The sequence below is a fragment of the Entelurus aequoreus genome, linkage group LG06 (assembly GCF_033978785.1).
Source record: "Entelurus aequoreus isolate RoL-2023_Sb linkage group LG06, RoL_Eaeq_v1.1, whole genome shotgun sequence".
Lineage (NCBI taxonomy): Eukaryota > Metazoa > Chordata > Actinopteri > Syngnathiformes > Syngnathidae > Entelurus > Entelurus aequoreus.
Window position 1 is genome coordinate 14,121,918 of NC_084736.1, and position 25,296 is coordinate 14,147,213.

Here is a 25,296-nt window from a genome sequence, read left to right on the forward strand (position 1 = left end):
ACACCCCCCGCTACCTACCCCCCCCCCCCCCCCCGAACACAACCCTGCCCACCTCAACCTCCTCATGCTCTCTCAGGGAGAGCATGTCCCAAATTCCAAGCTGCTGTTTTGAGGCATGTTAAAAAAAATAATGCACTTTGTGACTTCAATAATAAATATGGCAGTGCCATGTTGGCATTGACAATGACAATATCGGATATCGGCAAAAAAGCCATTATCGGACATCTCTAGTTGAAGTACATGCCGCTGTCACGCCAAATTTCTTCCCCCTACAAACCCCCCCCATTTACTTCCGGGGTAATTTCCTCTTACGTCATTTCCTCTTACTTACGTCATTTCCTCTTACGTCATTGACAGCGATCGATAGCACTTCGGCTTTGACTGCCCGTCGCTGGAAGGATACTTGTTTTTTTTTATTTTTTAAAATTTTTTATAGTATAGCGTTAACAAAACGTCTGTATTAATCGGACAAGTATTAATCGGACAAATTAACTTGAGGATATTCCTGACTGCACATTTGACTCGTGGACATACGCGGAAATGAATAACAGTGTAAAATAAGTTAATTCATTATCAATCAACATTATCAAACTTTATTAAAACTAAATTTATTCGTTAAATTCAGTTTTTTTTAGTTCTCTGTGTAAGTGAACTAAATTAAAATGACATTTATGTGAACTTAATTTTTTTTTTTTTTTTTTAGTTTCATTCATTGTTTTTACGTCAGCGCTCAAGTAAGAGGAAATGACGTAAGAGGAAATTACCCCGGAAGTAGATGGGGGGGAAGGTTTTTGTAGGGGGAAGAAATTTGGCGTGACAGCCACATCTGCTGTACAGATTTACTTTAGAAAAGTGAAATGTTGGATACCGTATTTTTCGGACCATAGGGCGCACCGGATTAAAAGGCGCACTGCCAATGATTCAGGTCTATTTTCATACAAAAGGCGCGCCGGTTTATAAGGCGCATTAAAGGGGTCATATTATGATTCTTTTCAAAATGTAAAACACTATCTTGTGGTCTACATAACATGTAATGGTGGTTCTTTGGTCAAAATGTTGCATAGATTATGGTTTACAGACCATTTTCAAGTAGCTTTCTGAGCGTCTCTTCAGAACGCGCCGTTTTGTGGGCGGTCTTACCTACGTGGCTCACCTTCGACAGCGTCTTCTCCCCATGGGTGAACAATGTAAACCCACTACAGTTTTTAGCGCTCTAAGTAAGTCAGAACTTTATGCTACTTTATATTACAAATGACAACAGCGGAAGATGAATGCCACATAACAAGAAGAAGCTTATCAACTACGGCGTAGGCACGGACTACAATGGCGGATGCGCGCACATTTTCAGTACTTATGCAGATCCCAACTACACATCAGCAGGTACCAGAAGGTAAAAAAAAGTTGGTTTTGCGTAATATTGCGAAACAAAACTCCAGATAATGTCTGCTAAAAGGTGCCATTTTGCGGTCCTTATATACACACCATAATAATACTGGTATGTTTAATGCGCCGAGATTCCATCAAGCGGTGCGGCTTCATAGTTTACCGAAGGCATACTAAAACATTTTGACACATTTTTGAGTGCCGTGTGTAGTGTTCTATATTCTCAATGGAACATTTAAAGTTTTGGTGTCGTTTACTAGTGTATCTCTTATGTGTGACTGCCATCTACTGGTCACACCTATTACACCATGTACCAAATAAAATAGCTTTGAGGTCGGTAAGCACAACCAGAATTATGCCGTACATTAGGCGTTATAAGGCAAACTGTCGATTTTTGAGAAAATAAAAGGTTTTAAGTGTGCTGTAGAGTCCCAAAAATACGGTTCTTGTATTGTTGCCTTATTTGTGTTTGACTTTCTTAAATGTTTGGGTATCATTTTACTAAACAAAACCGGTCTTTATTTTAAGTAATATAGAAATGTATCAGAGCTGTTTATCTAGTTTATGGTAGTTACCGTATTTTCCGCACTATAAGGCGCACCGGATTATAAGGCGCACCTTCAATGAATGACCTATTTTAAAACTTTGTTCATATATAAGGCGCACCGCATTATAAGGCGCATATAATAGACGCTACAGTAGAGGCTGGGGTTACGTTATGCATCCCGTAGTTGCGAGACCTGTTGTGGCTCAATATTTGTCCATATATAAGGCGCACCGGATTATAAGGCGCACTGTCAGCTTTTGAGAAAATTGGAGGTTTTTAGGTGCGCCTTATAGTGCGGAAAATACGGTAATCATAAAACTGGCACCCAGTGTTATTAATAAAGTAATATTTTGAATAGAGAATAGTTTTGAATCGATTCGACTCTAATCGAATTGTGTGATGCCCAAAGATTCACAGCCCTAATGTAAATTCAAGTGCGCTCGGCACACACACGTCAGGTTAACTTTCAGTTTCGATCACTGTCAAGGCGAGGCAACCTAGGTCGAGAAAAGCATGAGAGACGGGTGACGATTTTAGCTCGCGTCTCTCTCTCCAACTCTGGTATCAAAATTGTTTTTGTACCTAATTTTTGTCAAATAAATTGTTCATTTCAATTCTAGTCACCTCATCAGTTTAGACAGCCTTAGAACTAAATATTCAATCAATCAATCAATCAATCAATGTTTATTTATATAGCCCTAAATCACAAGTGTCTCAAAGGGCTGCACAAGCCACAACGACATCCTCGGTACAGAGCCCACATACGGGCAAGGAAAAACTCACCCCAGTGGGACGTCGGGGAATGACTATGAGAAACCTTGGAGAGGACCGCATATGTGGGTAACCCCCCCCCCCCCTCTAGGGGAGACCGAAAGCAATGGATGTCGAGTGGGTCTGACATAATATTGTGAAAGTCCAGTCCACAGTGGATCCAACACATCAGCGAGAGTCCAGTCCATAGTGGGCCCAGCAGGAAACCGTCCCGAGCGGAGACGGGTCAGCAGCGCAGAGATGTCCCCAACCGATGCACAGGCTAGTGGTCCACCCCGGGTCCCGACTCTGGACAGCCAGCACTTCATCCATGGCCACCGGACCTATGCAACTCCCCCTCCCAAGGGACAGGGGAGAAGAGGAGAGAAGAAAAGAAAAGAAAAAATATTCTGGAAGTACTCTCCCCTCCTAAAAGTGGTGACCGTAATATTTATTTTTTTAGCCCTGTATCCTCAAGGGTTACACCAGCAGTGGTTTATGGTATCAGCTTATCACAGTACCTAGCAGTGTTGGGTTAGTTACTGAAAACCAGTAACTAGTTACAGTTACTAGTTACTTCAAAAGTAACTCAGTTACTAACTCAGTTACTTACACCAAAAAGTAATGCATTACTGTGAAAAGTAACTAGTTACCGGTACTTTTTTTTTTTTAAGGATGCCATTAATGCCCTTTTAGCCTTCATTTCAGTACCGAGGATATCGTTGTGGCTTGTGCAGCCCTTTGAGACACTTGTGATTTAGGGCTATATAAATAAACATTGATTGATTGATTGATACTGTTATTGCACTAGAGAATAATACAATATGTTGATCAACATAACATGATCATTTGCATCACTGAACTCTGCTAAGCAATGTGGTCTACATACAACACACAAAGACAAAGATATGTTTCAAAGGGCCAATTTATTTCAGTGGACCTTCAGTGCAGAGTTTGGAGTGTTTTCCTTAGCTCGCCTTCCATGTTTATGTACTCACTGTCCACTGTGTCCAGCTGCCTGAAATCTGGTGACTCCACTGTAGAAATAGCCTGCATGTCTTCTAGCATATACGCTGCAATGGCTCTATCAATGTTGTCCTGGCTAGCAGTGCCTCCGTTAAAATCCAGCCGCTGTTGGAGGTGGAGGTGAAGTGTGTCTCTCTTTACTAGCTTCGTCGAAGCATGTTGCTTTTGTAGCTGTTTCAGCAGATTTGAATTGCCGTTTTGGGCAGTAGATGGGATCTTTGATCCAAGACACAACTTACATTTAACTAAAATGTTCTTTTCTTTGTGCTCGACAAAAGAAAAGTAGTGAGAATATCTCCATGTTAAGAAACTCGACTTCGGCTCCGCCATGATGTAAACACAGACACGCCCCCCACCCGCACAAAGTGCGCCTCTTCTTTTCCTTGGGACACAAAAGGACGACACCGCAGCGCTCCAATAAAACACACTCAGATCTTCTGTTTCTAGCCGATACTACATAAAAAATTAAGTAAAATAACGCAGTAACGCATCATGTAGTAACGGTAACTGAGTTACTTATTATAAAAAAATAACGCGTTAGACTACTAGTTACCACCGAAAATAACAGTGTTACAAAGTAACGCGTTAGTCAACACCGGTACTTTTGGATAGTTGAAACGCATCAATAGCTAATATTTTTCAAAATGTATTGGTTGCCTAGTTACAGTATCACTATGCAAACAAAATACTAGCAGATCGAAGTTGTTAGCAGTGTTTTTTGTTTGTGTTCAACTGACTCCTTAGATTTCCCGGCAACCTTGAATGCAGCGCAACATTAGCGTATGACTGGTGAAAATGTTTGTTGAAAATATTATTTCAGCTCATCTCCCAGGACGAGGCGGACCGGCGAGGCAGAATTTACGACAAGTACATGTCCAGCTTCCTGTTCAACCTGAACAATGGCAAGTAGTCTTTGCGCTTCCGCCTTTAGAGTCGCCGTAAAGTCGCCATGTTAAGACACTTACCGACTTTCTCTATGCAGACTTTGTGGTGGACGCCACGAGGAAGGGCAACAAAATCCGCTTCGCCAATCACTCGGTCAATCCCAACTGCTACGCCAAAGGTAACGTTTTTCGGCCTTGAGGTCAATGGAGGTCTTGGAGTGGAATTTTAAGGTGGACTTTTGCATACTCTGCAGTGGTGATGGTAAACGGAGACCACCGCATCGGAATTTTTGCCAAGCGGGCTATCATGCAGGGGGAGGAGCTCTTCTTTGACTACAGGTGAGGCATCAGGTTGAGAAGTGCTTTTAGGAAATGTGTGGCCAGTCATCTGGTGGGGAGTAAAAGAGCAGCGAAATGTCGATGCAGTTTAAAATTAGTTTTATAGGACGGGTTTTTTCCAAGCAACATGTACATTCAAGTGCTATACAACAAGAAATGGGTACCGAATTTTGTACTTTTATTGGTACTGGCACTAGGTACCAATTCACGTCAAATTGAACGGTGCCATATTTTGATACCTTTGTTGCCTTTGAAAATGTGCTTGATGCGCAATGCCAATTCACATTGGATTTTTTATAGACATGCAACAGTGTTTCCCATAAACTGCCAAGATACCTGTGGCGGTGGGGGCGTGGCTATGGGCGTGGTCACCATGACATCATCGAGTAATTTGCATAATTTACTACAATGATATGATTTTCTCTAAAAAGGCTCAAAAAATGTATACTTACTAATTAATAATAACAGTTTTGTTTTAAACGTCCATCCGTCCATTTTACAATATAATTACAACACTATGTACATATTTATATACAGATTTGAACAATAAGTTATTCACTGAAATATATTTATTAATTGGGGTTCTTACAAAAAATATATCTTATAAAATATAAAAGCTAAAATGTCTCTTAAAGCTCTGCCCCTTTAATTAGTGCATACTAAATAATTTAACTTTAGCCTACTACTACAACCATATTATTTACCAGCAACATAAAGTGAAACAGAGGCAGAGGTGTCCTACCACAGTCAGTAACAAATAAACAGAAAACAGTAGTGGTCAAATACAAATAAGGCAACAAGAGAAGTATCCTACACTTCTCTTTGTAAAGTAAATCTGAACAGCCTATATGGGCATCTACATCAACTATATGATTTGCCTGAGAAGCTGGACAGGAAGGAATTTTTAATTTTTTAATTTTTTATTTTTTTTTATTTGTGGCGGACGTAATTCTTTCGTGGCGGGCCGCCTCAAATAAATGAATGTGTGGGAAACACTGTGCAATTTCAACACCTACAAATTTGGTATTTACACTCAAACAGCTGTTTGTGTTATAAGTACAATACTTACAGTTCAAACACTTTGTCGGATTCAACAAAAGACAAGACTGGAACATTCAACTTAATGGCAAAGACTACTTCCTTGCTATGGCAACACACCACAGTCTATATTGCACTGCCATTAACATATTGGAATTGTAACTGCGTGCAAAATGTACTCTATAATACTGTATAGCACTTGCAAATGAGACACAGAAATGTAAGAAAACAAAATAACACCATTGAAAGCACAGCTCAGTGTTAAATATAAAACATACACATTTTTTGTTACCAATATTTATTAACACATATGAACTAGGGTTGTAGGGTACTATTGAAATAAAAAGGTAATATACTACTTTTGAAAAATACCAGTACTTTTTGGGGGGCTTTTTAGTGACATTGCATGTTGAGTGTGTTATCACGCACACACAGAGTGCATACATGCAGAAACGGTGTAAAGAGGAAAATGGCAATTCTACTCGTCAATAAAGGGGGTTTCGCGAAGCACAAAATGGAGGCATTTTGACTTCAAAACAAATGATTAAGGTGAAGCTGTGAACATGGAAGCGGCGCTTTAAAAATGCCAGGCTGAAAAGTGTCAACAATACTTCAAACTTCTGTAAACAGGACAAGCATCAACACCTGCACAAGGAGTTTAAAGAACGACAGGTAAGAATGTAGTCCACTGGCTCTCCTGCTGTGCACATACAGATACGTAGACGCACACACAGCTGGATGGCCCGTTGCCAATTATTAGCGCAGTCAAACCCGCCAACGTAGCGTAAACAAACGCAAGTGAATTGACTGAATTTTGTAACAAATTACTACAATTTGTGTTTTATTTTTAACAATATTTTTAAAGGCCTACTGAAAGCCACTACTACCGACCACGCAGTCTGATAGTTTATATATCAATGATGAAATCTTAACATTGCAACACATGCCAATACGGCCGGGTTAACTTATAAAGTGTAATTTTAAATTTCCCGCTAAACTTACGGTTGAAAACGTCTATGTATGATGACGTATGCGCGTGACGTTAACGGTTGATACGGAAGTATTCGGACCCATTGAATCCAATACAAAAAAGCTCTGTTTTCATTTCATAATTCCACAGTATTCTGGACATCTGTGTTGGTGAATCTTTTGCAATTTGTTTAATGAACAATGGAGACTGCAAAGAAAAAAGTTGTAGGTGGGATCGGTGTATTAGCAGCGGACTACAGCAACACAACCAGGAAGACAGATGGATAGCAGACGCGTTAGCCGCCGAACTCACCTTAACTTCCTCCGTCTCGCCGACCGCATCTGTGATCAGGTGAAGTCCTTCGTCGTACCGTCGATCGCTGGAACGCAGGTGAGCACGGGTGTTGATGAGCATATGAGGGCTGGCTGGCGTAGGTGGAGCGCTAATGTTTTTATCATAGCTCTGTGAGGTCCGGTTGCTAAGTTAGCGTCAGCGTCGTTAGCAACAGCATTGTTAAGCTTGGCCAGGCTGAGAATTATTAACCGTGTAGTTACATGTACATAGTTTAATAGTATTGTTGATCTTCTGTCTATCCTTCCAGTCAGGGATTGATTTATTTAGTTTCTATCTGCATTTGAGCCAGATGCTATCACGTTAGCTCCGTAGCTAAAGTGCTTCGTCGATGTATTGTCGTGGAGATAAAAGTCGCTGTGAATGTCCATTTCGCGTTCTTGACTCTCATTTTCAAGAGGATATAGTATCCGAGGTGGTTTAAAATACAAATCCGTGAGCCACAATAGAAAAAGGAGAGAGTGTGGAATCCAATGAGCTAGCTTGTACCTAAGTTACGGTCAGAGCAAAAAAAGATATGTTTGCACTGCATTCTAGTCCGTCACTCTAACGTTCCTCATCCACAAATCTTTCATTCTCGCTCAAATTAATGGGGTAATCATCGCTTTCTCGGTCCGAATCGCTATAGCTGCGTTGAAAACAATAGGAAAATATGAGGAAGCGAACAACCGACTACGTCACGCTACTTCCGGTAGGGGCAAGGCTTTTTTTTATCAGAGACCAAAAGTTGCGAACTTTATCGTCGTTGTGCTATACTAAATCCTTTCAGCAAAAATATGGCAATATCGTGAAATGATCAAGTATGACACATAGAATGGATCTGCTATCCCCGTTTAAATAAAAAAAATTTCATTTCAGTAGGCCTTTAAACCTGCTGCATGTTTTATCTCTATACTTTTAGGTATAGTATTGATTTAAGTAATTACTAATTAATGTATTGGTCTTAAAGCATGGACCAAGAGCGGCAACCATAAATCATGAAGCAATTAATAAGCTTTCTGTTATTTTCTAATCCTAGATTATGGCAGAATATATGTAATGTGTAAAATTGTAAATTGTTCTTTGAGTGCAATAAGAAAAGCCCAATGTGTTTAATGCCTTTTAATTTGAATCTTCTAAAATTGTTCTTTGAGTGCAATAAAAAAAAAAAGATCTTCAATGTATCATAACATTTTCTGTAAAAGTTAAGTCAATAATGACATTTTTGTGGTCACCTTTGATTTAGAATGTATCAAAGTACATACTGGTATCATTACGGGACAACCGTAATTTGAAGAAAGAAATGTAAAAATATATTGGTACAAATTGATTCCGAAGTACCAGGGATTGGTACCGTATCGTTCCAAATGTGAAAGGTACCCATCCCTGTATGCAACCAAAACAATGCTGACATGTTTGTGCTGTTCCAGAATTACGGGAATACCCCAAAACTTCTGAGAGATAGCAAATCAGCCGAATTGGAGCTGACATTTATACGCCTTTGCCTTGTACACAGAACTCTGTGACCGTGCGTGCTTTCATGCATTCCCCTCACTGCAAAAAGTCAGTGTTCAAAAACAAGAAAAAAAAAATACAAAAATTAGGGGTATTTTATTTGAACTAAGCAAAATTATAAGCCAATAGAACAAGAAAATTTGGCTTGTCAAGACTTTCCAAAACAAGTAAAATTAGCTAACCTCAATGAACCCAAAAATACCTTAAAATAAGTATATTCTCACTAATAACAAGTGCACTTTTCCTGGTTAAAAAATTTTTTTTGGACCTTTTTGCTCAATATGTTGAAAAATATTCTTAAATTAAGTAAATGCTAGTGCCATTAACTTGACATAATGATATGCGCTCGGCATTACATTTCTTCAAACCAGCAAACTTATACTAAAAACTAATTTATTGTTCTTAATGGAAAGGCAACCGATTGTTACTCTCGGGGTCTACTAGCCGCTCAGGCAAATCTTATTGTCTAAAAATGCATTTTTCCATCGATAACATGACATCATCGCGCCAAGTGCGTGCTCTTTCAGTCAATTAGTGCCCGGCCAAAAAATGTTTAATTGTAATTTTGAAGAATTTATCTGAATGTGCATGAACTATTTCTGTTCAAAATTGTTCGAAATGTCACATGTTAAATGTTTCAATATTAACTTTATTAACTAGTTTACTGTACTGTGCCAACTGTACTACTATTTGAGTACATATTTTCTATCGTTTCATTGAAAATAAAACCGCAAAGTCCATTTGGCTGTCATCTGTTTTAATTATGAGGCACAATTGTGTCAGTCATGATTTTTTTTTTTCATGCTTGAAATAAGAAATGATTACTTTAAAAAAGTAGTTTTATACGTGTGAGTGTTGATGACACAGCTTTGCAACAGTTGATATTCTAGTTTCAAGCATGTTTTACTCAATATAGGTCATCAAATCTCAGCAACAAGCTGTAATATCTTACTGAGATCATTTAGGACCAAAACACTTAAAACAAGTAAAACACTCTAACATAAAATCTGCTTAGTGAGAAGAATTATCTTATCAGACAGAAAATAAGCAAATATCACCCTTATTTGAGATATTTCATCTTACTTAGATTTCAGTTTTTGCAGTGCTGTCTCTCTTATGGCTCTAATAGTACCTCCTAAATTCCATCCATCCATCCATTTCCTACCCCTTGTCCCTTCCGGGGTCGCGGGGGGTGCTGGAGCTCTATAAAATGTCTCTTAGTGTCTTTCATATGGAACCGCAACGCAGAAAAAAAAACAAAAAAACACTTTAATGGCTAAGTGCCATGAGAAACGTATAAATATACTGACTAAACCAGTATTCAAAAGTGTATTTTGGCTAACAGTTGGGTCGCCATGAAGTGACACTGCCCTCTAGTGGTCTGGCAAGTACAGTCATTTGAAATAAATAAGGACTCCCATATGGTTGAACTCTTATTCTCCTGAACCGCTGCGTACAAAAGGGTATCAATTTGTCAAAACATGCACACTTACTGTCACTTTTCGGACAAATACACCACATGGTGGCGCTGTTAAAGCACAAACTTTGTCTCTATTAAGTAGGATTGACTTGAAATTGCTGATAAAGCTCAATGCGCTCCAAGAAACAGCCACTGTAACTCTACCTAAGTTACCACAAAATTTGGTACACATCGTTAGGGGACTGACAAGCATGTGCATACATTTAATTTTGTTCTATTTATTCTGTCAGAGTTACAGGAGCGCTCTGCTGTTTTTAAGGACCTTTTGCACAAAAAAAGCTAGTCAAAGATCATCTCTATGACAGCACTCTAGTGTTTTTCTTAAAAATTTGCATCAAAAATGTACCGGTAAGTCTCTCACAAGTCTTTTTTTAACTGAATGGGCCACCAGCGTTAGACCAAATGATGAAAAAGAGAGGACCTAAAGTGGAACTTTGAGGAACACCACTAGTATAACTAACCTATTACTGACTGCATCTGAAGTAAACTAGCCACAGCATTATCTTAGTTACATAAATAACATTATAAAAAAAATGTGTTACTATCAAAAAAGGAGAGGACTTATAGGGGAACCTTGAGGAACGCCTTAGTTATGTAAATCACAAGGTTGGACCCGAGTGTTGTATGTTATTAGCAAGGTTCAAATGTCAACGCAAGGATCTGTCAATGTGTTTACAGTGGTCCAAGTTCCTCTTCACAACAGGAGCACTATACTGTTTTTCGGAATTTGCTAGAAGAATGTTCGTCTCCTATGTTTTGAACTGAACCTGCAGACCAGTATGGTGTCAATCCCGGGCCAGATTTGGCCCTCGGCGGTCAGTTGAATAGCCTTGGTCCAATGATTATAAAACTGTTTATTACATACACACATATACAGTATATTAGGCCTGTACGGTATACCGGTACTAGTATAGTACCGCGATACCAATGAATCATATTCGGTACCATAGCGCCTCCCTTTTTTTTTAACGGGCACGGCGGCGTGTCGTCACGTCATGACATTTCTGGTTTTACGAGCAGAGAGCATGTTCGGCAGCGCACAATCACGGAGTACTTACAAGCAGACACAGTGTGTAGACAAAAGGGAGAACGGACGCATTTTGGCTTAAAAACTAACGATAAAGGAGAAGTTATATCACTGAAACGCCCTTTAGGAAGAGGTGCTTTAAGACATAGCTAGCTAGCTAGCGGCTAACGTCCAGCCGCAGTCTGCAGTGTTTTAGCTACTTCTAAATCACTAATCCTCGTCTCCATGGTGACAAATAAAGTACGTTTCTTACAAGTATCATCCCTGCAGGACGAGGAATAGCTACACATGCTTCACTACACACCGTAGCTCACCGGCGTCACAATGTAAACAAACGCCATTGGTGGATCTACACCTGACATCCACTGTAATGATGCCAAGTGCAGGAGCGTATCTAGTCGATACTACTATGATTACGTCGATGTTTTTTCGCATCACAAAATCTTTTTTCATTTTTTTAAAATGTATATTATGTTTATAAACTCAGGAAATACATCCTTGGACACACGAGGACCTAAAGTGTGACCATTGTATGATCCTGTAACGACTTGGTATCGGATTGATACCCAAATGTGTGGTATTATGCAAAACTAATGTAAAGTATCCAAACAAGAGAAGATTAAGTGATTAGTAGTGAAGTGAATTATATTTATATAGCGTTTTTCTCTAGTGACTCAAAGCGCTTTTACGTAGTGAAACCCAATATCTAAGTTACATTTAAACCAGTGTGGGTGGGCACTGGGAGCAGGTGGGTAAAGTGTCTTGCCCAAGGACACAACGGCAGTGACTAGGGTGGCGGAAGCGGGGATCGAACCTGGAACCCTCAAGTTGCTGGCACAGGCCACTCTACCAACCGAGCTATACCGCCCCATTACATTTGTTACATTTTAACAGAAGTGTAGATAGAACATGTTAAAAGAGAAAGTAAGCAGATATTAACAGTAAATGAACAAGTAGATTACTAATTCATTTTCTACCACTTGTCCTTAATAATTTTGACAAATTAATAGAATGAGAAATGACACAATATGTTACTGCATATGTCAGCGGACTAAATTAGGAGTATTTGTTTGTTTACTTACTACTAGAAGAAAGGTTGTCTAGTATTTTCACTATTTTATTTAAGGACAAACTTGCAATAAGAAACATATGTTTAATGTACCCTAAGATTTTTTGTTAAAATAAAGCCAGTAATGCCATTTTTTGTGGTCCCCTTTATTTAGAAAAGTATCGAAAAGTATTGAAATACATTTTGGTACTGGTACCAAAATATTGGTATCGGGACAACCCTACAGTTTATATAGTATTATATGTGTGCAAGCCATACTTGCCAACATCCGAATTCAGGAGATGGGTTGGGGGGGGGGGGGTGTATATTGTAGTGTCCCGGAAGATTTAGTGCTGCAAGGGGTTCTGGGTATTTGTTCTGTTGTGTTTATGTTGTGTTACGGTGCGGATGTTCTCCCGAAATGTGTTTGTCATTCTTGTTTGGTGTGGGTTCACAGTGTGGCGCATATTTGTAACAGTGTTAAAGTTGTTTATACGGCCACCCTCAGTGTGACCTGTATGGCTGTTGACCAAGTATGCCTTGCATTCACTTTTAAGTGTGCAAAAGCGCATATATTATGTGACTGGGCCCGGCACGCTGTTTGTATGGCGGAAAAGCGGACGTGATGACAGGATGTAGAGGACGCTAAAGGCAGTGCCTTTAAAGGCCTACTGAAATGAATTTTTTTTATTTAAACGGGGATAGCAGATCTATTCTATGTGTCATACTTGATCATTTTGCGATATTGCCATATTTTTGCTGAAAGGATTTAGTATAGAACAACGACGATAAAGATTGCAACTTTTGGTAGCGTGACGTAGTCAGTTGAACATATACGCAAAGTTCCCTATTGTTTACAATGATGGCCGCATGAAGTGAGAGAGATTCGGACCGAGAAAGCGACAATTTCCCCATTAATTTGAGCGAGGATGAAAGATTTGTGGATGAGTAAAGTGCAAGTGAAGGACTAGTGGGGAGTTGAAGCTATTCAGATAGGGAAGATGCTGTAAGAGCCGGGGGTGACCTGATATTCAGCTGGGAATGACTACAACAGTAAATAAACACAAGACATATATATACTCTATTAGCCACAACACAACCAGGCTTATATTTAATATGCCACAAATTAATCCTGCATAAAAACACCTGCGTGTTTGTTATGCTAGCTCCTAGCTCCTCTGCTAGCTCCTAGCTCCATAGAACACGCCAATACAATTCAAACACCTGATCAACACACACAATCACTCAGCCCAAAAGACCGTTCACCTAACCCAAGGTTCATAAAGCTTATATATTTTAAAAAAGTTACGTACGTGACGCGCACGTACGGTACGGTACGTGTTATGCTAGCTCCTAGCTCCTATGCTAGCTCCTAGCTCCATAGAACACGCCAATACAATTCAAACACCTGATCAACACACACAATCACTCAGCCCAAAAGACTGTTCACCTAACCCAAGGTTCATAAAGCTTATATATTTTAAAAAAGTTACGTACATACGCAAAAAAAAGTTGCGCACATACGGTCAAGCGATCAAATGTTTAGAAGCCAAAGCTGCATACTCACAGTAGCACGTCTGCGTCTTTGTCATCCAAATCAAAGTAATCCTGGTAAGAGTCTGTGTTGTCCCAGTTCTCTACAGGCGTCTGTGTATCGAAGTCAAAAGTCCTCCTGGTTAGAGTCTCTGTTATCCGAGTTCTTCCATCTTCACTGCATCTTTCGGGAATGTAAACAAAGAAGCGCCGGCTGTGTACTGTTGTGGCTGACTACGTTCGAAAAATACGTCCATTTCGCACCGACAGCTTTCTTCTTTGCTTGCTCAGCTTCCTTCTCCATAATGCAATGAACATGATTGAAACAGATTCACGAACACAGATGTCCAGAATACTGTGGAATTATGAAATGAAAACAGAGCTTTTTCGTATTGGCTTCAATGTGGAAGGCATACCCGTGTGCCCCGGTCTACGTCACGCGCATACGTCATCCTCAGAGGCGTTTCGAACCGGAAGTTTAGCGGCAAATTTAAAATGTCACTTTATAAGTTAACCCGGCCGTATTGGCATGTGTTATAATGTTAAGATTTCATCATTGATATATAAACTTATCAGTGGGTTTCAGTAGGCCTTTAATGCACGCCCTCAATATTGTTTTCCGGGTGGAAATCGGGAGAATGGTTGCCCCGGGAGATGTTCGGGAGGGGCACTGAAATTCGGGAGTCTCGGCAAGTATGGTGCAAGCATGTCTTCGAAAGCATTTTGAACACAACCCAAAGGGTGCGCTTGTCATTTGCAGTCGGTCCTCATTTTTTCACGGAGAGTTTGGTTTGTTGCCTTTTTAATACCAGAAAGAAAAATATCTAGAAATAGTTTGGAGTAGGTTTTATTTTTTTAAATTTTTTTTTTAGGTATTCCTTGGAAATCCTGCAAGCTAACCGCAATTCTTGGCTTCCTCCCGCAGATACAGCCAAGCCGACGCCCTCAAATATGTGGGCATCGAGAGAGAGGTGGACATGTCTTAGCCCCGCCCACAACGTCCCGCCCTCCCATCCACGAAACGCCTCCGTCCCTCTCTGCGGCATCGCACGTCATCTCTGTCCTCGCTGCTGCACTTCCAAAAATAGACAGCCCCCCCCCCCCCCCCTCCGTCCCTGCTTCTTTGCAGGTGCATTTTCCCCCCGCAGACAAAGCTCCGCCTCCAGCAGTATGTATACGCAACGCTTCTCAATATACGATTAGTCCGTGTTGCTAAGGGTTCTTTTTCACTTCATTTAAGCAAAGATGCTGCAGCGTACAGTGTGTAGTTTTTGTTACAGCGCTCGTAGACTTTAAGGCTCACGTTCTATTCCTCCAGCTCCAGCTTCTACTAGCAGGCATGCACGCGTCGTCTTTCAAGATGAATAAACTCGTTTAGTTCACAGCAGGTCAAGTTACCCCTCTATGGTAAAGCGTTGTACATTTGCTTTGTTGTCCTGCAGCAAATATGTAATAGGCAAGAAACCGACTGACTGAATGTAACCTGTAGACTGCGACGACGAAGAGATCCCTCCTTATTGTACTTTGTTTTTTTTTTAATTAAAACATTTACCCGTCGATTTGGTACATGTTTAGTTGACAGGCAAATTAACAAAGCTAATGTCTTCCTTTAGAAAATTATATAAGGTGCCAAAATGGTCCCATGCTAATTAAAAGGGGTATTAGGGCCACGGTGAAAAGAATAAAAAATGTGTAATAATTAGGGAATAAAGCTGTATTTCTACGAGAAAATTCTGAATTTTACTCCAACTAAAGTTGCAATTTTGGAGGAATAAAGTTGTCATTCTAAAAACTGTAATACTAGTAGAATAAAGGGAAATTTTAAGTGAAAATTTTACAAGAAAATTCATAATTTCACTACATAAAAGAGCACATTTTGATGAAAAAAAAAAAGCTATTCTGTCTTTATTTTACATAATATTGTTAGATTTTTTTTTGGTTTTTTAAAGTTTTTTGTCCGTTTTCTTAATACAAACATGTACACATACAGTATAATAAAATAAATGAATAAATAAATAAAATATGAAAATAAAAATAATGAATTAAGAAGTTTTTTTACACAGATTATCAATCCAATACAATCCACTTTATTTATATAGCACAATTAAACAACAAAAATGTTTCCAAAGTGCTGCACAACAATATTAAAAACAATATTCAAATATTATCCTTAGTTCCACCATTGACTGAATAAAAACAAAAAATAACTAAATATAAAAACAATATAAAAATAAATATGATTAAATACGATTTTAAAGGGTAAACCCAATTAAAACAGTAAATAGAAATAAGAATTATAACGTGTAAAAACAAATACATACAAAGAGGCTTAACATATTAGTTGAATGTCCACTTTCATCAATCACATCAATTATGCCAAGACAGATACTTCCATAAAATGTTACCTAAATTGTACGGATAAAATCATAATTGTGTGTAAATAATTAAGGTGTGATTTTACTAACCAAAAAAAGGCCTAATATAACAAAGGGAAAGTCACTTTATCTTTATTTTACATTAATAAAGTGGTCATTTTCTGGAAGCAAACAAAAAAAATTATAAAAAGTTGTAATTATACTTTTTTTTAAATGTAGGTTTTTTGCAGACCCAAAAAGTTCTAATATAACAAATATAGAGTCATAATTTTACAAACCAAAAGTTGGAAAACCATGAGAAAAAAAGTTGTACTTTACATGAATAAAGCACCTTTTTTTTTTACCAAAGTAAAACATGTAATTAAAGCAAGAATAAGACACACTTACATTTTAGTAAAAAAGTCATAATATTACTGGTATGAAACCAAAATGCTTAACAAATATTACATATAATTATATATATATATATATATATATATATATATATATATATATATATATATATATATATATATATATATATATATATATATATATATATATATATATATATATATATATATATATATATATATATATATATTGGGCATGTATGCACTTTATGAAAGTGAAGTCATACTTTTGCAGGAAAAACTTAATTATTTTGACCAAATGTTGATGAGGAAAAAGGTTGTAGACTTGCAAGTAAAAAAGGATACCTGTCATTAACAAAGTCGTTAGTTTCCTCCTTTTGATGATAAAACTTTTACACAAGTAAAATCACAACTTTATTTAAATATTTGGCATTCACTCGCAAAAAAATGCAGCTTTATTCTTGGAAAATAAAAACTTGATTGTAATTACATTGCAAGTTGTTTTTTTTACGTAACTTTGCAAATTAATCCATCACGGTGTGGTCCTAATGCGCCTTCTAAAAAAGGACAAACACAGACATACCACAACGTGAACAAGCAAAATTGTGTTGAACCAAAATATATAAAAAATAAAAAAAAACTAGTGAAGTTGGAACGTTGTGTAAATGGTAAATAAAAACAGAATACAATGATTTGCTAATCCTTTTCAACTTATATTCAATTGAATAGACTGCAAAGACAAAATATTTAATGTTCAAACTGAGAAACTACATTTTTTTTTGCAAATAATCATTAACTTAGAATTTAATGGCAGCAAAAAGTTGTCACAGGGGCATTTTTACCACTGTGTTACATGGCCTTTCCTTTTAACAACACTCAGTAAACGTTTGGGAACTGAGGAGACACATTTTTGAAGCTTTTCAGGTGGAATTCTTTCCCATTCTTGCTTGATGTACAGCTTAAGTTGTTCAACAGTCCGGGGGTCTCCGTTGTGCTATTTTAGGCTTCATAATGCGCCACACATTTTCAATGGGAGACAGGTCTGGACTACAGGCAGGCCAGTCTAGTACCCGCACTATTTTACTACAAAGCCACGCTGTTGTAACACGTGGCTTGGCATTATCTTGCTGAAATAAGCAGGGGCGTCCATGGTAACGTTGCTTGGATTCCAACATATGTTGCTCCAAAACCTGTATGTACCTTTCAGCATTAATGGTGCCTTCACAGATGTGTAAGTTACCCATGTCTTGGGCACTAATACACCCCCATACCATCACACATGCTGGCTTCTGAACTTCCGCGCCTATAACCGTCCGGATGGTTCTTTTCCTCTTTGGTCCGGAGGACACGACGTCCACAGTTTCCAAAAACAATTTGAAATGTGGACTCATCAGACCTAAGAACACTTTTACACTTTGCATCTGTCCATCTTAGATGAGCTCAGGCCCAGCGAAGATGGCGGCGTTTCTGGGTGTTGTTGATAAATGACTTTGGCTTTGCATAGTAGAGCTTTAACTTGCACTTATAGATGTAGCGACAACCTGTAGTTACTGACAGTGGTTTTCTGAAGTGTTCCTGAGCCCATGTGGTGATATCCTTTACACACTGAAGTCGCTTTTTAATGTGGTACCGTCTGAGGGATCAAAGGTCGGTAATATCATCGCTTACGTGCAGTGATTTTTCCAGATTCTCTGAACCTTTTGATGATATTACGGACCGTAGATGGTGAAATCCCTAAATTCCTTGCAATAGCTGGTTGAGAAATGTTGTTCTTAAACTGTTACGACAATTTGCTCAGGCATTTGTTGACAAAGTGGTGACCCTCGCCCCGTCCTTGTTTGTGAATGACTGAGCATTTCATGGAAGCTGCTTTTATACCCAATCATGGCACCCACCTGTTCCCAATTAGCCTGTTCACCTGTGGGATGTTCCAAATAAGTGTTTGATTAGCATTCCTCAACTTTCTCAGTCTTTTTTGCCACTTGTGCCAGTTTTTTTTGAAACATGTTGCAGGCATCAATTTCCAAATGAGCTAATATTTGCCAAAAAATATCAAAGTTTACCAGTTCGAACGTCAAGTATCTTGTCTTTGCAGTCTATTCAATTAAATATAAGTTTAAAAGGATTTGCAAATCATTGTATTCTTTTTTTATTTATTTACCATTTACACAACGTGCCAACTTCACTGGTTTGGGGGTTTGTAATAAAGGCCCCTTTTAATGTGAATGTAAAATCTATCCTTCAATTTTGTAATAACGACTTTGTGTTTTTCTGCATTCTTATCCATGACAAGATCTCTGTCAATACAATATAAAAGAGTTCACAGCTATGTACAGCGAATGCCTATAATAATACAAAAAAAAATAAAGGTTTAACTTTATACATTAAAAAGTGTTTTCCTGGTGCTTCTATATATAAAAAAAACCAACCACTTCCTCTTTTCAGGCTTTTTTTTTTTTTTTTATTGAGGTGAAATTGGTTTATACACAATAGTAACAATGGACATTTAGCACTTTACCTGTGGACGCTTTATTAGGTACACCTGCACAATGTTTAGTGAGTTGGATCCATGGCAAGAGTTGAGATTGACACTGTTTGCATTGTATTGGATGGCATTACATCCATCCATCCGTTTTCTTGCCCCCGTATGGGGTTCGCAGGGGGGTGATGGAGCCTATCCCAGTGGCATTCGGTGGTACCTAATTAAGTGGCCCGGAAAAGTGGGGAACTTATCACTCGCTAAACAACATCGTGCCCCCTCTGGTGGGCGTTTAAGGCTCTCGCCACCCTCAATGCGACCAAGGGGTAGGGTTAGGGTTAGGGTAACCTAACCCTAACCCTAAACCTAACTATCACTCGCTAAACAACATCTTGCCCCCTCTGGTGGGCGTTTAAGGTTCTCGCCACCCTCAATGCGACCAAGGGTTAGGGTTCCCTGACCCTTGGTCGCATTGAGGGTGACGAGAGCCTTAAACGCCCACCAGAGGGGGCAAGATAGTTAGGGTTAGGGTTAGGGTAACCAAACCCTAACTATCACTCGCTAAACAACATCTTGCCCCCTCTGGTGGGCGTTTAAGGCTCTCGCCACCCTCAATGCGACCAAGGGTTAGGGTTAGGGTTAGGGTAACCTAACCCTAACCCTAAACCTAAACCTAACTATCACTCGCTAAACAACATCTTGCCCCCTCTGGTGGGCGTTTAAGGTTCTCGCCACCCTCAATGCGACCAAGGGTTAGGGTTCCCTGACCCTTGGTCGCATTGAGGGTGACGAGAGCCTTAAACGCCCACCAGAGGGGGCAAGATAGTTAGGGTTAGGGTTAGGGTAACCAAACCCTAACTATCACTCGCTAAACAACATCTTGCCCCCTCTGGTGGGCGTTTAAGGCTCTCACCACCCTCAATGCGACCAAGGGTTAGGGTTAGGGAACCCTAACCCTTGGTCGCATTGAGGGTGGCGAGAGCCTTAAACGCCCACCAGAGGGGGCAAGATAGTTAGGGTTAGGATTAGGTTACCCTAACCCTAACTATCACTCGCTAAACAACATCTTGCCCCCTCTGGTGGGCGTTTAAAGTTCTTGCCACCCTCAATGCGACCAAGGGTTAGGGTTAGGGAACCCTAATCCTTGGTCGCATTGAGGGTGGCGAGAGCCTTAAACGCCCACCAGAGGGGGCAAGATAGTTAGGGTTAGGGTTAGGATTATGTTACCCTAACCCTAACTATCACTCGCTAAACAACACCTTGCCCCCTCTGGTGGGCGTTAAAGGCTCTCGCCACCCTCAATGCGACCAAGGGTTAGGGTTCCCCAGCCCTAACCCTAACCCGGGTTACCAAGGATAACCCGAGTGATAGTTAGGGTTAGACATCTTGCCCCCTCTGGTGGGCGTTTAAGGCTCTAACTACCCTCAATGTGACCAAACACTTGGTTTTTTTTAATCTTGTTTCATCACCGTTGGCATCTGTGCACGGGATTATTGTCCAGTTTGTCAACTGGTACCGCACTCAAACATTAGTTTTGGCCCCTGTACCTCAAATGTCCCCACAAGTCCAGCTAAATTAGAAGACACACACACACACACTTGACGGACCCCGCGTGGTAAGTGAGAAGCTAAGCTTAACATCAACATGTTTTGTTGACTTGTGTCCATTTAATACACAATCGTGCGTAATATTAACAAGCAAGTCATTGTCATTTTTTTACATTCATCGTTACATTCTCCAAAAATATAGCCTATGATCGCCCGCAACTAAAAATCAGTACATTAGCACACGTCGCTAACTCCATACTTTTACATCCTCTCGCTATACAATCGAGAAATTTAAAGGTAGAAACTAACAAATGTACATTATTATAATAGCTTTAAAGGAGCTAGTAATTGTACTTTCTCTGTCCTGAGCGTTCTGTAAAGCTAGCTTAAATGTTAGCGCCGACCAGTCGCGTTCGATTAAAAGTCGCTTTAGCGAACAAAAAGTGGGTTAAAAAAGTCTGTCAATGCGCTTTGTTTTTACAAAGACAATAGTCGCTAGCTAAGAGGGATGATAGCTACAGCAAAGTTTGATGGGACGATTATTAGCGTTTAGCTATAAAGCTACAACATGTTAGCATTTACACAAAATCCGGGTCCTCTTTTACATGTAGGGTGATTACAGGTGCTTTAAACTTTCCCCCCTTTGGCGCGCTTTGTTTGGTCCAATTCCGTTTTATAGTTTGGTTCCGCAACACAACTTATTGGAGATGTAACAACAGAAAGTGTATCGGTACAGTTTTTTCACGACGCAATAGACCTAGTTGGAAAACCAATAAAAAAATATTTAGCAGACTTTGCATGCAGATGCAATTCCGAGACATTAGATGGCAGCAGTGTATAGGCTACGGTGTGTTGCCTCGCCAGTCTTTGCCATGAAGCTGAATGTTCAATTCTAGTCTTATGTTGCGCCCTACAAAGTGTTAATACTGTAAGTATTGTACCTGTTTAATGGTGACGTGCATCTTAGTTTTTGTGACCAAATTTGGAGATGTTTAAATCGCCATGTACAAATCGCCAATGCTAATGTCGACGGCAAATCCGATGTACTGTATTTTTCGGACTATAAGTCGCAGTTTTTTTCATAGTTTGGCCGGGGGTGCGACTTATACTCAGGAGCGACTCATGTGTGAAATGATTAACACATTACCGTAAAATATCAAATAATATTATTTAGCTCATTCACGTAAGAGACTAGACGTATAAAATTTCATGGGATTTAGCGATTAGGAGTGACAGATTGTTTGGTAAACGTATAGCATGTTCTATATGTTAGTTATTTGAATGACTCTTACCATAATATGTTACGTTAACATACCAGGCACGTTCTCAGTTGGTTATTTATGCCTCATATAACGTACACTTATTCAGCCTGTTGTTCACTATTCTTTTATTTATTTTAAATTGCCTTTCAAATGTCTATTCTTGGTTTTGGGTTTTATAAAATAAATTTCCCCAAAAATGCGACTTATACTCCAGTGCGACTTATATATGTTTTTTTTTTCCTTCTTTATTATGCGTTTTCGGCCGGTGCGACTTATACTCCGGAGCGACTTATAGTCCGAAAAATACGGTAAATTAGCATTAAGTTGGGTATCAAAATGTTGATATGTTGATTGATTTTACGTAAATCAATACCCGGGAGTACTCCCTATTTACGGGATCGGTAAAGTTACTGTAGCGATACGTCATAATCGCATCGCCACGTTTTTCAACTTAGCTGTGCTGTCCAGTTGCTATATCTTGTTTTCTTAGACTTCTAAATCCCGTTTGCAAGTATTATTTAGCAGACTCTGCATGCAGTTGCAATTCCGAGACATTAGATGGCAGTAGTGGTTGCCTCCCCAGTCTTTGCCATGAATGTTCCATTCTAGTCTTATGTTGCGCCCTAAAAAGTGTTAATACTGTAAGTATTGCGCCTATTACACACCAGCTGTTTGATTGTGACGTGCATCTTGGTTTTCATGACCAAATTTGGAGGTGTACAAATCGCCGATGCTAAACGCTAGCATGTCAATGGCAACTCCCATGTAAATTAGCATTGAGCTAAAAAATATTTACCAGACTTTGCATGCAGTTGCAATTCCGAGACATTAGATGGCAGTAGTGTATAGACTACGGTGTGTTGCCTCGACAGTCTTTGCCATGAATGTTCCATTCTAGTCTTATGTTGCGCCCTAAAAAGTGTTAATACTGTAGTATTGCGCCTATTACACACCAGCTGTTTGATTGTGACGTGCATCTTGGTTTTCATGACCAAATTTGGAGGTGTTTAAATCATCAAGTTGCTAATGTCAATGGCAAATCCGATGTAAATTAGCATTGAGCTAGGATATCAATACCCGGGAATAATCCCAGGAGCGGTAAAAGTTAGTGTAGCGATACGTCAAAATCGCACCGCCACGTTTTTCAACTTAGCTGTTTTCTTCGGCTTCTAAGTCCCATTTGCAAGTATTATTTAGCAGACTCTGCATGCAGTTGCAATTCCAAGACATTAGATGGCAGTAGTATATAGGCTACGGTGTGTTGCCTCGCCAGTCTTTGCCATGAATGTTCCGTTCTAGTCTTATGTTGCGCCCTAAAAAAGTGTTAATACTGGAAGTATTGCACCTATTACACACCAGCTGTTTGATTGTAACGTGCAGCTTGTTGTTTAAATCGCCATGTACAAATCGCCAATGCTAAACGGTAGCATGTCAATGGCAAATCCCATGTGGATTAGCATTGAGCTAGGATATGAAAATGTTGATATATTGATTGATTTTACGTAAATCAATACCCGGGAGTACTCCCTATTTACGGGAGCGGTAAAGTTACTGTTGCGATACGTCAAAATCGTTTTTCAACGTAGCTGTTAGCACTTCTTCCTGTTTGCATTCTTGCGAGCAGTTAGCAAAAAAAAGTGGAGTTTACGGGATGAAAAGGAAACGGACCAGGTTGATTAGCTGTGGCGCTAACCATGCACCTGGAATAGAGATGTCCGATAATGGCTTTTTTGCCGATGTCCCGATATTGTCCAACTCTTAATTACCGATTCCGATATCAACCGATACAGATATATACAGTCGTGGAATTAACACATTATTATGCCTAATTTTGTTGTGATGCCCCGCTGGATGCATTAAACAATGTAACAAGGTTTTCCCATAATAAATATTGTGTATATTGTAGCGTCCCGGAAGAGTTAGTGCTGCAAGGGTTTCTGGGTATTTGTTCTGTCGTGTTTATGTTGTGTTACGGTGCGGATGTTCTCCCGAAATGTGCTTGTCATTCTTGTTTGGTGTGGGTTCACAGTGTGGCGCATATTTGTAACAGTGTTAAAGTTGTTCATACGGCCGCCCTCAGTGTGACCTGTATGGCTGTTGACCAAGTATGCCTTGCATTAGCTTGTGTGTGTGCTAAAGGCAGTGCCTTTAAGGTTTATTGGCGCTCTGTACTTCTCCTTACGTCCGTACTGAGGCGTTTTAAAAAGTCATAAATTGTACTTTTTGAAACCGATACCGATAATTTCCGATATTACATTTTAAAGCATTTATCGGCCGATAATATCGGCAGCCCGATACTATCGGACATCTCTAGCTGTGGTGCTAACCATGCACCTGGAAGCACCCTAATTAGCATGTGTGTATGTTCTGGTCGGCATTCTTCAAGCCAGACGCCAAAAGCTGCGATACGGATGAGAGTAGAACTCGCACGGCCGTCGCTGTTTGCACCTCATCGGTGATTATTGTCACAGCGTCGTACCTGCAGCCACCTTTTGAAACAAATACCGCATTTGGCAAAGCTGCTATCTACAACACGACTAACAGTATGGCACTTCTGCACCATTGTGTATACTTTAAAGTACAACACAAACAAGCCTACTGTATGTACTACCTGCAGTCTTTATGTCCATGCTTCATGGACATAAAGTAGTCGTCGCAAAGACTATGATGTCATTGGGGGGGGGGGCAGAAATTGTCGTAAAAAAAAAAAAGTTACAGCTTCCACTTACTCGGATGAGGCACTTCAGTATTTCACCCTGACCTCTGGGGGTCTTGACTGACTTAATTACATGTACAGCACCAGGCATCGGGTCCCATCCAACTGGGGTTCAAAACCAAATTAAAATGAATGCATTAAACAGGTGGTGATTATTTTCGGACTTTTAGTCGTGGGTGGCTATTGCTAGTGGGTTTAACTCATCAGTGTGGTTGCTACTCGGGAGACCAGCATTATAGTTAGTACTGTAGGGATGATATCTATATACTTGTCTTCTGGATATTTTGTTACATGATCGGTGCAACTCTGACAAAAGAAATACCCTAAAACAAACATTGGTTTTCCGCAGTTTGTTGATTTGTTAATACCTTTTCTGGCCTTAACTCCCATCGCCTTCCACCAGTCCGTGCTGGTAAAATTTTGCGGTATTTACAACCAATGTTGTTTTTCCTTCCCTTCCAAGTCCAAATACGGAGCCCCTAAAGGGACATGGGGGAATTTATTTTTTGTATAATTTTTTTTTTTTTTTTTTTTTTTAGACATATCTCGTGCGCACGAGAAACTTTTTATAAAAAAAAACTAAATTATCATTTTTTTTAAATTATTTTTTAGACATCTCGTGCGCACGATAACGTTTCTCGTGCGCACGAGATACATGTCTAAAAAAAAAAAAAAAAATTTTTTTTTTGCGCTT

At 39.5% G+C, this 25,296-nt stretch overlaps 1 protein-coding gene across 1 annotated transcript in view; it reads left to right on the top strand.

Annotated features, from left to right (window-relative positions):
- Positions 1-15,427, top strand: part of ezh1 (enhancer of zeste 1 polycomb repressive complex 2 subunit) — an 83,426-nt gene extending 67,999 nt beyond the window's left edge. The window contains exons 17-20 of the mRNA XM_062050024.1: positions 4,527-4,608; positions 4,689-4,769; positions 4,845-4,929; positions 14,796-15,427. Of these exons, the coding sequence (XP_061906008.1) occupies positions 4,527-4,608; positions 4,689-4,769; positions 4,845-4,929; positions 14,796-14,856 (309 nt within the window). The 3' untranslated portion in view covers positions 14,857-15,427. The remainder of the gene's footprint in view (positions 1-4,526; positions 4,609-4,688; positions 4,770-4,844; positions 4,930-14,795) is intronic.
- The last annotated feature ends 9,869 nt before the right edge of the window (positions 15,428-25,296 follow it).